This window comes from Panulirus ornatus, chromosome 37 (assembly GCF_036320965.1).
Source record: "Panulirus ornatus isolate Po-2019 chromosome 37, ASM3632096v1, whole genome shotgun sequence".
Classification (NCBI taxonomy): domain Eukaryota; kingdom Metazoa; phylum Arthropoda; class Malacostraca; order Decapoda; family Palinuridae; genus Panulirus; species Panulirus ornatus.
In genome coordinates this window covers 541,756-558,193 of record NC_092260.1, presented here as the reverse complement: position 1 = coordinate 558,193, position 16,438 = coordinate 541,756, and the positions used below count along the sequence as shown (strand labels likewise).

At 40.0% G+C, this 16,438-nt stretch overlaps 1 protein-coding gene across 1 annotated transcript in view; it reads right to left on the bottom strand.

The window, feature by feature from the left end:
* Positions 1–16,438, bottom strand: part of LOC139760448 (glutamate receptor-like) — a 107,274-nt gene that overhangs the window by 33,471 nt on the left and 57,365 nt on the right. The window contains exon 7 of the mRNA XM_071683685.1: positions 10,544–10,722. Coding sequence (XP_071539786.1) covers positions 10,544–10,722 — 179 coding nt within the window. The remainder of the gene's footprint in view (positions 1–10,543; positions 10,723–16,438) is intronic.

Below are 16,438 nucleotides of genomic sequence, written 5' to 3'. Positions count from 1 at the left end.
TATATATATATATATATATATATATATATATATATATATATATATATATATATATATATATATATATATATATATATATATATATATATATATATATATACATATATATATATATATATATATATATATATATATATGTATATATATATATATATATATATATATATATATATATATATATATATTTATATATTTATATATATAATATATTTATATATATATATATATATATATATATATATATATATATATATATATATATATATATATATATATATATATATATATATATATATATATATATATATATATATATATATATATACATATATATATATATATATATATATGTATATATATTTGTATATATCTATATATATATAATATATTTATATATATATATATATATATATATATATATATATATATGTATATATATTTGTATATATCTATATATATAATATATTTATATATATATATATATATATATATATATATATATATATATATATATATATATTACATATATTTTTTTTTCGTTTTTTTTTTTGCTCTGTCGCTGTCTCCCGCGTTTGCGAGGTAGCGCAAGGAAACAGACGAAAGAAATGGCCCTACCCACCCCCATACACATGTATATACATACGTCCACACACGCAAATATACATACCTACACAGCTTTCCATGGTTTACCCCAGACGCTTCACATGCCATGATTCAATCCACTGACAGCACGTCAACTCCGGTATACCACATCGATCCAATTCACTCTATTCCTTGCCCTCCTTTCACCCTCCTGCATGTTCAGGCCCCGATCATACAAAATCTTTTTCACTCCATCTTTCCACCTCCAATTTGGTCTCCCACTTCTCCTCGTTCCCTGCACCTCCGACACATATATCCTCTTGGTCAATCTTTCCTCACTCATTGTCTCCATGTGCCCAAACCATTTCAAAGCACCCTCTTCTGCTCTCTCAACCACGCTCTTTTTATTTCCACACATATCTCTTACCCTTACGTTACTTACTCATATATATATATATATGTATATATATATATATATATATATATATATATATATATATATATATATATATATATATATATATATATATATATATATATATATATATATATATATATGTATATATATATATATATATATAGGAAATTATACGGGAGGGTATAGATTGAGAGGGTGAAGGCATGTACATAACATCAGATTGGGGAAGGGCAGTATGGTTTCAGAAGTGGTAGAGGATGTGCGGATCATGTGTATCCTTTAAAGAATGTATGTGAGAAATACTTAGGAAAGCAAATGGAATTGTATATAGCATTCATGGATCTTGAGAAGGCTTATGATTGAGATGATAGAGATGCTCCGTGGACGATATTAAGAATATATGGTGTGGGAGGTCAGTTGTTACAAGAAGTGAAAAGTTTTTATCGACGATGTAAGCCATGTGTACGTGTAGGAAGAGAGGAGAGTCATTGGTTGTTAGTGAATGTAGGTTTGCGGCAGGTGTCTCTGATGTCTCCATGGTTGTTTCATTTGTTTATGGATTGGGTTGTTACGGATGTGAATGCAAGAAGTTTGGAAAGAGGGGCAAGTATGAAGTCTGTTATGGATGAGAGAGCTTGTGGGAAGTGAGTCACTTCTTGTTCGCTGATGATACATTGCTGGTGGCTGATTCCGGTGAGAAACTGCAGAAACGGGTGACTGAGTTTGGTAAAGTGTGTGAAAGAAGAAAGCTGAGAGTAAATGTGAATAAGAGCAAGGTTATTAGGTACAGTAGGAATGAGGGACAAGTCAACTGGGAGGTAAGTTTGAACGGAGAAAAACTTGAGGAAGTGAAGTGTTTTAGATACATGGGAGTGGATTTAGCTGCGGATGGAACCATGGAAGCGGAAGTGAATCATAGGGTGGGGGAGGGGGAAAAGTTCTAGGAGCGTTCAAGAATGTGTGGAAGTCGAGAACATTATCTCGAAAGCAAAAATGTGTATGTTTGAAGGAATAGTGTTTCCAACAATGTTATATGGCTGCGAGGCGTGGGCTATGGATAGCGTTGTGCGGAGGAGGGTTGATTTGCTGGAAATGAAATGTTTGAGGACAATATGTGGTGTGAGGTGGTTTGATCAAGTAAGCAACAATAGGGTAAGAGAGATGTGTGGTAATAAAAAGAGAGTGGTTGAGAAAGTAGAAGAGGGTGTTTTGAAATGGTTTGGTCACATGGAGAGAATGTGTGAGGACAGATTGACCAAGAGGATATATTTGTAAGAGTTGGCGGGAACGAGGAGAAGTGGGAGACCAAATTCGAGGTGGAAAGATGGAGTGAAACAGATTTTGAGTGATCGGGGCCTGAACATGAAGGAGGATGTAAGGCGTGCAAGGAATAGAGTGAATTGGAACGATGTGGTATACCGGGGTCGACGTGCTGTCAATGGATTGAACCAGGGCATGTGAAGCGTCTGGGGTAAAACATGGAAATTTCTGTGGGGCCTGGATATGGAGAGGGAGCTGTATTTCGGTGTATTATTACATGACACCTAGAGACTGAGTGTGAACGGATGTGGCCTTTGTTGTCTTTTCCTAGCGCTACCTCACACACTTGAGGGGGAGGGGGTTTTTATTTCATGTGTGGGGAGGTGGCAATGGGAATGAATAAAGGCAGACAGTATGTGTATATATGTATATGTATGTACATGTGTATATAGGTGGGTTGGGCCATTCTTTCGTCTGTTTCCTTGCGCTACCTCGCTAACGCGAGAGACAGCGACGAAGGAAAATAGAATAAATAAATAGATAAATAAATATGTATATACATATATATATGTATATATATATATATATATATATATATATATATATATATATATATATATATATATATATATATATATATATATATATATATATATATATATATATATATATATATATATATATATATATATATATATATATATATATATTTTCTTTTCTTTTTAGCTGCCTCCCGCGTTTGCGAGGTAACGCAAGGAAACAGATGAAAGAAATGGCCCAACCCACCCCCATACACATGTATATACATACGTCCACACACGCAAATATACATACCTACACAGCTTTCCATGGTTTACCCAAGACGCTTCAAATGCCCTGATTCAATCCACTGACAGCACGTCAACCCCGGTATACCACATCGATCCAATTCACTCTATTCCTTGCCCTCCTTTCACCCTCCTGCATGTTCAGGCCCCGATCACACAAAATCTTTTTCACTCCATCTTTCCACCTCCAATTTGGTCTCCCACTTCTCCTCGTTCCCTCCACCTCCGACACATATATCATCTTGGTCAATCTTTCCTCACTCATATTCTCCATGTGCTCAAACCATTTCAAAACACCCCCTTCTGCTCTCTCAACCACGCTCTTTTTATTTCCACATATCTCTCTTACCCTTACGTTACTTACTCGATCAAACCACCTCACACCACACATTGTCCTCAAACATCTCATTTCCAGCACATCCATCCTCCTGCGCACAACTCTATCCATAGCCCACACCTCGCAACCATACAACATTGTTGGAACCACTATTCCTTCAAACATACCCTTTTTTGCTTTCCGAGATAATGTTCTTGACTTCCACACATTCTTCAAGACTCCCAAAATTTTCTTCCCCTTCCCCAACCTATGATCCACTTCCGCTTTCATGGTTCCATCCGCTGCCAGATCCACTCCCAGATATCTAAATCACTTTACTTCCTCCAGTTTTTCTCCATTCAAACTTAAATCCCAATTGACTTGACCCTCAACCCTACTGTACCTAATAACCTTGCTCTTATTCACATTTACTCTTAACTTTCTTCTTTCACACACTTTACCAAACTCAGTCACCAGCTTCTGCAGTTTCTCACTTGAATCAGCTACCAGCGCTGTATCATCAACGAACAACATCTGACTCACTTCCCAAGCTCTCTCATCCCCAACAGACTTCATACTTGCCCATCTTTCCAAAACTCTTGCATTCACCTCCCTAACAACACCATCCATAAACAAATTAAACAACCATGGAGACATCAAACACCCCTGCAACAAACCTACATTCACTGAGAACCAATCACTTTCCTCTCTTCCTACACGTACACATGCCTTACATCCTCGATAAAAACTTTTCACTGCTTCTAACAACTTGCCTCCCACACCATATATTCTTAATACCTTCCACAGAGCATCTCTATCAACTCTATCATATGCCTTCTCCAGATCCATAAATGCTACATACAAATCCATTTGCTTTTCTAAGTATTTCTCACAGACATTCTTCAAAGCAAACACCTGATCCACACATCCTTTGCCACTCCTGAAACCACACTGCTCTTCCCCAATCTGATGCTCTGTACATGCCTTCACCCTCTCAATCAATACCCTCCCATATAATTTACCAGGAATACTCAACAAACTTATACCTCTGTAATTTGAGCACTCACTCTTATCCCCTTTGCCTTATATATATATATATATATATATATATATATATATATATATATATATATATATATATATATATATATATATATATATATATATATATATATATATATTTTTTTTTTTTTTTTTTTTTTCTTTTTTTTTTGCTTTGTCGCTGTCTTCCTCGTTTGCGAGGTTGCGCAAGGAAACAGACGAAAGAAATGGCCCAACCCACCCCCATACACATGTATATACAAACACGTCCACCCACGCAAATATACATACCCATACATCTCAATGTACACATATATATACACACACAGACACATACATATATACACATGCTCACAATTCACACTGTCTGCCTTTATTCATTCCCATCGCCACCTCCCCACACGTGGAATAACATTCCCCTCCCCCCCTCATGTGTGCGAGGCAGCGCTAGGAAAAGACATCAAAGGCCCCATTCGTTTACACTCAGTCTCTAGCTATCATGCAATAATGCCCGAACCACAGCTCCCTTTCCACATCCAGGCCCCACACAACTTTCCATGGTTTACACCAGACGCTTCACATGCCGTGATTCAATCCTTTGACAGCACGTCGACCCCGGTACATCACAGCGATCCAATTCACTCTATTCCTTGCCTGCCTTTCACCCTCCTGCATGTTCCGGCCCCAATCACTCAAAGTCTTGTGCACTCCATCTTTCCACCTCCAATTTGGTCTCCCACTTCTCTTCGTTCCCTCCACCTCCGACACATATATCCTCTTGGTCAATCTTTCCTCACTCATTCTCTCCATGTGCCCAAACCATTTCAAAACATCCTCTTCTGCTCTCTCAACCACGTTTTTTTTATTTCCACACATCTCTCTTACCCTTACATTGCTTACTCGATCAAACCACCTCACACCACATAGTGTTCTCAAACATCTCATTTCCAGCACATACAGCCCACGCCTCGCAACCAAACAACATTCTTGAAACCACTATTTTTTCAAACATAGCCATTTTTGCTTTCGGAGATAACACGCTCGACCTTCACACATTCTTCAAGACTCCCAGGATTTTCTTCCCCTCCCCCACCCTATGATTCACTTCCGCTTCCATGGTTCCATCCGCTGCCAGATCCACTCCCAGATATATAAAACACTTTACTTCCTCCAGTTTTTCTCCATTCAAAGTTACCTCCCAATTCACTTGACCCTCAACCCCACTCTACCTAATAACCTTGATCTTATTCATATTTACTCTTAACTTTCTTCTTTCACACACTTTACCAAACTCAGTCACCAGCTTTTGCAGTTTCTCACATGAATTAGCTACCAGCGCTGTATCACCAGCGAGCAACAAATGACTCACTTCCCAAGCTCTCTCATCCACAACAGACTTCATACTTGCCCCTCTTTCCAAAACTCTTGCATTCACCTCCCTAACAACCCAATCTATAAACAAATTAAACAACCGGGGAGACATCATAAACCCCTGCCGCAAACTTACATTCACTGAGAACAAATCACTTTCCTCTCTTCCTACACGTATACATGCCTTACATCCTCGATAAAAACTTTTCACTGCTTCTAACAACTTGCCTCCCACACCATATATTCTTAGTACCTTCCACAGAGCATCTCTGTCAACTCTATCATATGCCTTCTCCAGATCCATAAATGCTACATACAAATCCATTTGCTTTTCTAAGTATTTCTCACATACATTCTTCAAAGCAAACACCTGATCCACACATCCTCTACCACTTCTAAACCACACTGCTCTTCCCCAATCTGATGCTCTGTACATGCCTTCACCCTCTCAATCAATACCTTCCCATATAATTTACCAGGAATACTCAACAAACTTATACCTCTGTAGTTTGAGCACTCACTCATATCCCCTTTGCCTTTGTACAATGACACTATGCACGCATTCCGCCAATCCTCAAGCACCGCACCATGAATCATACATACCTTAAACAACCTTACCAACCAGTCAACAATAGAGTCACCCCCTTTTTTAATAAATTCCACTGCAATACCATCCAAACCTGCTGCCTTGCCGGCTTTCATCTTCCGCAAAGCTTTTACTACCTCTTCTCTGAAGAAGGTTGATGGAGAGAGATGGGTGATTATCGGGGCATATGCACCTGGGCATGAGAAGAAAGATCATGAGAAGCATGTGTTTTGGGAGCAGCTGAATGGGTGTGTTAGTGGTTTTGATGCACGAGACCGGGTTATAGTGATGGGTGATTTGAATGCAAAGGTGAGTAATGTGGCACTTGAGGGAATAATTGGTATACATGGGGTGTTCAGTGCTGTAAATAGAAATGGTGAAGAGCTTGTAGATTTATGTGCTGAAAAAGCACTGGTGATTTGGAAAACCTGGTTTAAAAAGCGAGATATACATAACTATACGTATGTAAGTAGGAGAGATGGCCAGAGAGCGTTATTGGATTACGTGTTAATTGACAGCCGCGCGAAAGAGAGACTTTTGGATATTAATGTGCTGAGAGTTGCAACTGGAGGGATGTCTGATCATTATCTTGTGGAGGCGAAGGTGAAGATTTGTATGTGTTTTCAGAAAAGAAGAGAGAATGTTGGGGTGAAGAGGATGGTGAGAGTAAGTGAGCTTGGGAAGGAGACTTGTGTGAGGAAGTACCAGGAGAGCCTGAGTACAGAATGGAAAAAGGTGAGAACAAAGTAGGTAAGGGGATTGGGGGAGGAATGGGATGTATTTAGGGAAGCAGTGATGGCTTGCGCAAAAGATGCTTGTGGCATGAGAAGCGTGGGAGGTGGGTTGATTAGAAAGGGTAGTGAGTGGTGGGATGAAGAAGTAAGATCATTGGTGAAAAAGAAGAGAGAGGCATTTGGACGATTTTTGCAGGGAAAAAATGCAAGTGAGTGGGGGATGTATAAAAGAAAGAGACAGGAGGTCAAGAGAAAGGTGCAAGAGGTAAAAAAAAAAGGGCAAATGAGAGTAGGGGTGAGAGAGTATCATCAAATTGTAGGGAAAATAAAAAGATGTTCTGGAAGGAGGTACATAAAGTGCCTAAGACAATGGAGCAAATGGGAACTTCAGTGAAGGGGGCTAATGGGGAGGTGATAACAAGTAATGGTGATGTAAGAATGAGATGGAGTGAGTATTTTGAAGGTTTGTTGAATGTGTTTGTTGATAGAGTGGCAGATATAGGATGTTTTTCTCGAGGTGGTGTGCAGTGAGAGGGTTAGGGAAATGAATATATATATATATATATATATATATATATATATATATATATATATATATATATATATATATATATATATATTATTTCAACCTTTATTATTTTGCTTTGTCGCTGTCTCCCGCGTTTGCGAGGTAGCGCAACGAAACAGACGAAAGAAATTGCCCAACCCACCCCCATACACATGTATATATATACACGTCGACACACGCAAATATACATACCTATACATCTCAATGTACACATATATATACACACACAGACACATACATATATACCCATGCACACAATTCACACTGTCTGCCTTTATTCATTCCCCTCGCCACTTCGCCACACATGGAATACCATCCCCCTCCCCCCTCATGTGTGCGAGGTAGCGCTAGGAAAAGACAACAAAGGCCCCATTCGTTCACACTCACTCTCTCGCTGTCATGCAATAATGCCCGAAACCACAGCTCCCTTTCCACATCCATTCCCCACACAACTTTCCATGGTTTACCGCAGACGCTTCACATGCCCTGATTCAATCCACTGACAGCACTTCAACCCCGGTATACCACATCGATCCAATTCACTCTATTCCTTGCCCGCCTTTCACCCTCCTGCATGTTCAGGCCCCAATCACTCAAAATCTTTTTCACTCCATCTTTCCACCTCCAATTTGGTCTCCCACTTCTCCTCGTTCCCTCCACCTCCTACACATATAACCTCTTGGTCAATCTTTCCTCACTCATGCTCTCCATGTGCCCAAACCATTTCAAAACACCCTCTTCTGCTCTCTCAACCACGCTCTTTTTATTTCCACACATCTCTCTTACCCTTACATTACTTACTCGATCAAACCACCTCACACCACACATTGTCCTCAAACATCTCATTTCCAGCACATCCACCCTCCTGCGCACAACTTTATCCATAGCCCACGAATCGCAACCATACAACATTGTTGGAACCACTATTCATTCAAACATACCCATTTTTGCTTTCCGAGATAAGGTTCTCGACTTCCAAACATTCTTCAAGGCTCCCAGGATTTTCGCCCCCTCCCCCACCCTATAATTCACTTCCGCTTCCATGGTACCATCCGCTGCCAGATCCACTCCCAGATATCTAAAACACTTTACTTCCTCCAGTTTTTCTCCATTCAAACTTACCTCCCAATTGACTTGACCCTCAACCCTACTGTACCTAATAACCTTGCTCTTATTCACATTTACTCTTAACTTTCTTCTTTCACACACTTTACCAAACTCAGTCACCAGCTTCTGCAGTTTCTCACATGAATCAGCCACTAGCGCTGTATCATCAGCGAACAACAACTGACTCACTTCCCAAGCTCTCTCATCCACAACAGACTTCATACTTGCCCCTCTTTCCAAAACTCTTGCATTCACCTCCCTAACAACCCCATCCATAAACAAATTGAACAACCATGGAGACTTCACACACCCCTTCCGCAAACCTACATTCACTGAGAACCAATCACTTTCCTCTCTTCCTACACGTACACATGCCTTACAACGTCGATAAAAACTTTTCACTCCTTCTAACAACTTGCCTCCCACACCATATATTCTTCATACCTTCTACAGAGCATCTCAATCAACTCTCTCATATGCCTTCTCCAGATCCATAAATGCTACATACAAATCCATTTGCTTTTCTAAGTATTTCTCACATACATTCTTCAAAGCAAACACCTGATCCACACATCCTCTACCACTCCTGAAACCACACTGCTCTTCCCCAATCTGATGCTGTACAACTGTACAACGCGGAGTTATATAAGCTAATGGGTGCCATTGTGAGACGAAGGGTATTCGAGTACTTAGTATTTCGAATAGTTGTTTCCTATTATACAGTCCCTTAGCCTAGCGGTTAGCATTCCTGCCTCTTGCACAAGGGGTCCCAGGTTCGATCCTGGCTGTTGGAGGTTTGTATTTTCTATGAAGGTGCGCGTTCATATACACTTTATTCGTATTCATATAACTCCGCGTTGTACAATTAGGTTCGGTAAAACGCTATCAGCTGGCTATGTGTTCTCTTCGGAAACAACCGATAGACCCCGTTGCTCACCACTGTGAGACGAAGGGTATTCGAATACTTAGTATTTCGTATAGTTGTTTCCTATTATACAGCCCCTTAGCCTAGCGGTTAACATGCCTGCCTCTTGCACAAGGGGTCCCAGGTTCCATCCTGGCTGTTGGAGGTTTGTATGTTCTATGAAGGTGCGCGTTCATTACACTTTATTCCTATATATATATATATATATATATATATATATATATATATATATGGTCATTGCTGAACCTTATATCCCCTAGTAAGTTTTCCTTTGTTATTTCTATGTATGTCTCAATAACATATTTGGAAAATGAAGTTTTCGTGTTATATCATAGATGTATTCAATTTCTTCGTTCAGAGTTCAGAAAATCTTCGTTACTAAGAACGATACAAGTAAAAGTAAAGGTCCCAACTTCATCACAATGGTTTGCCGAATGCACCCATTAGCTTTCTGTAGACTTTGAACATAAGACATAATATCTCGTTATCAATGTATTCAATTGAACAGACTTCGTCCTTAATTCTGAAAGGTAAGTACATAAGGAAACAAGTTATGAATTCATTTTTGAATTCTAAAGGATCTACACTAAGACGCCATAGACGTAAGATTACATCACCATATTTGTTCCACTGTAAATTATTTGAAAACCAAACCGGGTTTCAAAACGATAATTCATGTATTTCCCATTGCAAAGACATTGTCCCAAGTCCCATTGCAAGTCCCATTGTTCTTGTTTTTTCAGCTTTGCTGATACTTTTGGGACATGTAAATGGAAAAGGCTTTTTCTTGTAGTTTCTGTCAACTTACCTCATACCCCAAGAATTACCACCCAGGACAGGATACTCCGTGGTACTTAGATGGAGGAGCGAGTTGCCATATTTATCTTGGTAATACGGTAATATGTAATTCCTGATCCTTTTCTCATGCGCGATGTATGAAAAGCCTTCAGCCATCACTTGGTCCATCCCCTTCTCTACCTCGTAAATCTGAAAGACAATAACGATACCACATAAGAAATCTTGGGATATATTTCAGGGATAACACTGTACTAGAACGAAGAAAAAAGATTACGAAAGAACGTTGTACAGCGGTGATGGATACCAGTAGATGGCCCTGAGGATCTTTCTCAAGTCCCGTATTGTTTCCTTGCCTCGCGAGGGAAAAAATGTCTGGAGGTAGGGAGGTGGCAGTCCTCTCCTCAGTTCCTTGGGTATCTGAATACTAGCGTGTTATGGTGGTGATGGTTGTAAATTTAACAAATGAACCTTGTTACTATTTCTGACTCTCAGAACTCCCTATTCCCTCCTAAACTAGGGTTCTGCAGAGTTTATTTTGTAGGACTAATCATCAAAATTCTTCAGGCTCGGGACTGGAGGACAGTGATAAATGACGAGCTGTCAGAGATGAAATGACAAAGGAATCACTTGGAGTATTCAGAAGATAAAGGACAAGATATTTACATAAAATGACAAAATATTACATCATAGCCTTCATCAAAATTTCACATCCAGGCCCAACCGAACTTTTCATGGTTTCCCCAGACGCTTCACAAGCCCTGGTTCAATCCATTGACAATACGTCAACCCCGGTATACCACATCGTTCCAATTCACTCTATTCCTTGCACGCCTTTCACCCTCCTGCATGATCAGGCCCCGATCACTCAAATCTTTTAATCTCCATCTTTCCACCTGCAATTTGGTCTCCCACTTCTCCTCGTTCCCTCCGCCTCTGACATATATCCTCTGTCAATCTTTCCTCACTCATTCTCTCCATGTGACCAAACCATTTCAAAACGCCCTCTTCTGCTCTCTCAACTACATTCTTTTTATTACCACACATCTCTCTTACCCTTTCATTACTTACTCGATCAAACCAACTCACACTACATATTGTCCTCAAACATCTCATATCCAGCACATCCACCCTTCTCCACACAACTCTATCTATAACCCACGTCTCGCAACCATATAACATTGTCGGAACCACTATTTCCACAAACATACCCATTTTTTTCTTTCCGAGATAACGTTCTCGCCTTCCACACATTTTCAACGCTCCCAGAACTTTCGCCCCCTCCCCCACCCTATAACTCACTTCCGCTTCCATGGTTCCATCCGCTGCCAAATCCACTCCCAGATATCTAAAACACTTCAATTCCTCCTGTTTTTCTCCATTCAAGCGTACCCCCCAACTGACTTGTCCCTCAACCCTACTGTACCTAATAACCTTGCTCTTATTCACATTTACTTTCAGCTTTCTTCATTCACACACTTTACCAAACTCAGTCACCAGCTTCTGCAGTTTTTCACCCGAATCAGCCACCAGCGCTGTATCATCAGCGAACAACAACTGATTTACTTCCTAAGCTCTCTCATCCACAACAGACTGCATCCTTGCCCCTCTTTTCAAAACTCTTCCATTCACCTCGCTAACAACCCTATCATAAACAAATTAAACAACCATGTAGACATCACGCACCCCTGCCGGAAACCAACTTTCAACGAGAACCAATCACTTTCCTCTCTTCCTACTCCTACACATGCCTTACATCCTTGATAAAAACTTTTTGCTGCTTCCAACAACTTACCTTCCACACCATATATTTTTAATAACTTCCACAGAGCATCTCTATGAGCTCTATCATATGCCTTCTCCAGATCCATAAATGCTACATAAAATTCCATCTGCTTTTCTAAGTATTTGTCACATACATTTTTCAAAGCAAACACCTGATCTACACATCCTCCACCACTTCTGAAACCACAGTGCTCTTCCCCAGTCTGATGCTCTGTACATATGTTCTATCTTTATCATATGATTGGCCATTTCCCGCGTTAGTGGGATAGCATTAAGAACAGAGGACTGAGCTTTTCATAGAATATCTCAATTGGCTCCATCTATGTTCCTTCTTTTGGAAAACTAAAAACGAGAGGAAGGATTTCCAGCTCCCCCGCTCCCTCCCCTGTTAGTCGCCTCCTAAGACACGCATGGAATACGTAGGAAGTATTTTCCTCCCCAATCCTCAGGGATATATATATATATATATATATATATATATATATATATATATATATATATATATATATATATATATATATATATATATATACATTTTTTTTATACTATTCGCCATTTCCCGCGATAGCGAGGTAGCGTTAAGAGCAGAGGACTGGGCCTTTGAGGGAATATCCTCACCTGGCCCCCTTCTCTGTTCCTTCTTTTGGAAAAAAAAAAAAAAAAATATGTATTTATTTATTAATTTTGCTTTGTCGCTATCTCCCGCGTTTGCGAGGTAGCGCAAGGAAACAGACGAAAGAAATGGCCCAACCCACCCCCATACACTATGCATATACATACACGACCACACACGCAAATATACATACCTATACATCTCAATGCACACATATATATACACACACAGACACATACATATATACCCATGCACACAATTCACAGTCTGCCTTTACTCATTCCCATCGCCACCTCGCCACACATGGAATACCATCCCCCTCCCCCCTCATGTGTGCGAGGTAGCACTAGGAAAAGACAACAAAGGCCCCATTCGTTCACACTCAGTCTCTAGCTGTCATGCAATAATGCCCAAAACCACAGCTCCCTTTCCACATCCAGACCCCACACAACTTCCATGGTTTACCCCAGACGCTTCACATGCCCTGATTCAATCCACTGACAGCACGTCAACCCCGGTATACCATATCGATCCAATTCACTCTATTCCTTGCCCTCCTTTCACCCTCCTGCATGTTCAGGCCCCGATCATACAAAATCTTTTTCACTCCATCTTTCCACCTACATTTTGGTCTCCCACTTCTCGTTCCCTCCACCTCCGACACATATATCCTCTTGGTCAATCTTTCCTCACTCATTCTCTCCATGTGCCCAAACCATTTCAAAACACCCTCTTCTGCTCTCTCAACCACGCCATTTTTATTTCCACACATCTCTCTTACCCTTACATTACTTACTCGATCAAACCACCTCACACCACACATTGCCCTCAAATATCTCATTTCCAGCACATCCACCCTCCTGCCCACAACTCTATCCATAGCCCACGCCTCGCAACCATACAACATTGTTGGAACCACTATTCCTTCAAACATACCCATTTTTGCTTTCCGAGATAATGTTCTCGACTTCCACACATTCTTCAAGGCTCCCAGGATTTTCGCCCCCTCCCCCACCCTATGATTCACTTCCGCTTCCATGTCCATCCGCTGCCAGATCCACTCCCAGATATCTAAAACACTTTACTTCCTCCAGTTTTTCTCCATTCAAACTTACCTCCCATTCAAACTTGACCCTCAACCCTACTGTACCTAATAACCTTGCTCTTATTCACATTTACTCCTAACTTTCTTCTTTCACACACTTTACCAAACTCAGTCACCAGCTTCTGCAGTTTCTCACATGAATCAGCCACCAGCGCTGTATCATCAGCGAACAACAACTGACTCACTTCCCAAGCTCTCTCATCCCCAACAGACTTCATACTTGCCCCTCTTTCCAAAACACTTGTATTCACCTCCCTAACAACCCCATCCATAAACAAATTAAACAACCATGGAGACATCACATATATATGTATGTATATATATTTGTATATATATGTATATATATATATATATATATATATATATATATATATATATATATATATATATATATATATATATATATATATATATATATATATATATATATATATATATATGCGTGTGTGTGTGTGTGTGTGTATATATATATATATATATATATATATATATATATATATATATATATATATATATATATATATATATATATATATATATATGTATATATATATATATATATGTATATGGGGATAATGGAGAAAAAATACTTCCCAATTATTCCCCACGTATCGTAAAAGGCAATTAAATTGGACGGGAGCGAGGAAGTAGAACCCCCCCCCCCCCCCCCTTGTATTTTAACTTTCTAAAAGGGGAAACAGAAGAAGGAGTCACGCGAGGAGAGTTCATCCTCCTCGAAGGCTCAGATTGGGGTGTCTAAATGTGTGTGGATGTAACCAAGAATAGAAAAAAGGAGAGATAGGTAGTATGTTTGAGGAGAGGACATGGATGTTTTGATTCTGAGTGACACGAAGCTCAAGGGTAAAGGGAAAGAGAGGTTTAGGAATGCTTTGGGAGTAAAGTCAGGGGTTAGTGAGAGGAGTTGTGGGATTATGTGGGGGTATGTGTTAGAGAGTAAGAAAGTAAACTCTAGACTGATATGGGTAAAATTGAAAGTGGATGGGGAGAGATGGGCGATTATTGGTGCCTCTGCACCTGGGCATGAGAAGAAAGATCATGAAAGGCAAGTGTTTTGGGAACAGCTGAGTGAGTGTGTTAGCAGTTTTGATGCGCGAGACCTGGTTATATTGATGGGTTATTTCAATGCGTGAGTAATGTATCAGTTGAGGGAATAATTATTGTACATGGGGTATTCAGTGTTGTAAATGGAAATGCTGAGGAGCTTGTAGATTTGTGTGCTGAAAAAGGAGTGGTGATTGGAAATACCTGGTTTAAAAAGGGAGATATAGAGAAGTATACGTATGTAAGTAGGAGAGATGGCAAAGAGCGTTATTGGATTATGTGTTTATTGATAGGCGCGTGAAAGAGAGATTTTTGGATGTTAATGTGCTGAGAGGTGCAACTGGAGGGATGTCTGATCATTATCCCATGGAGACGAAGGTGAAGATTTGTAGAGGTTTTCAGCAAAGAAGATAGAATGTTGGGGTGAAGAGAGTGGTGAGAGTAAGTGAGCTTTGGAAGAAGACTTTTGTAAAGAAGTATAGGAGAGACTCAGTGCAGAATGGGAAAAGGTGAGAGCAAAGGACGTAAGAGGAGTGGGGGAGGAATGGGATGTATTTAGGAAAACAGTGATGGCTTGCGTAAAAGATGCTTGTAGCATGAGAAGCGTGAGAGGTGGGCAGATTAGAAAGGGTAGTGAGTGGTGGGATGAAGAAGTAAGATCATTAGTGAAAGAGAAGAGAGGGGCATTTGGACAATTTTTGCAGGGCAATAGGGCAAATGGCTGGGAGATGTATAATAGAAAGCGGCAGAAGGTCAAGAGAAAGATGCAAGAGGTGAAAAAGAGGGCAATTGAGTGTTGGCTTGAGAGAGTATCATTAAATGTTAGGGATAACAAAAAGATGTTTTGGAAGGAGGTACATAAAGCGCGTAAGACAAAAGAACAAATGGCAACATCGGTGAAGGGGGCTAATAGGGAGGGAATAACAAGTAGTGGTGATGTGAGAAGGAGATGGAGTGAGTATTTTGAAGGTCTGTTGCATATGATGGATGATAGAATGGCAGATACAGGGTGTTTTGGTCGTGGTGGTGTGCAAAGTAAGAGGGTTAGGGGGAATGATTTTGTAAACAGAGAAGAGGCACTGAGAGATTTACGGAAAATGAAAGCCGGTAAGACGGCGGGTTTGCATGGTATTGCAGTGGAATTTATTATGAATAGGGGTGAGTGTTGTTGACTGATTGGAAAGGATATTAAATGAATGCATGGCTCATGGTAAAGTGCGTGAGGATTGGCGGAATTCATGAATAGTGCCATTGTACAATGACAAAGAGGATAAAGGTGAGTGTTCAAATTACAGAGGTATAAGTTTGTTGAGTATTCGTGGGAAATTCTATGGGGGTATTAA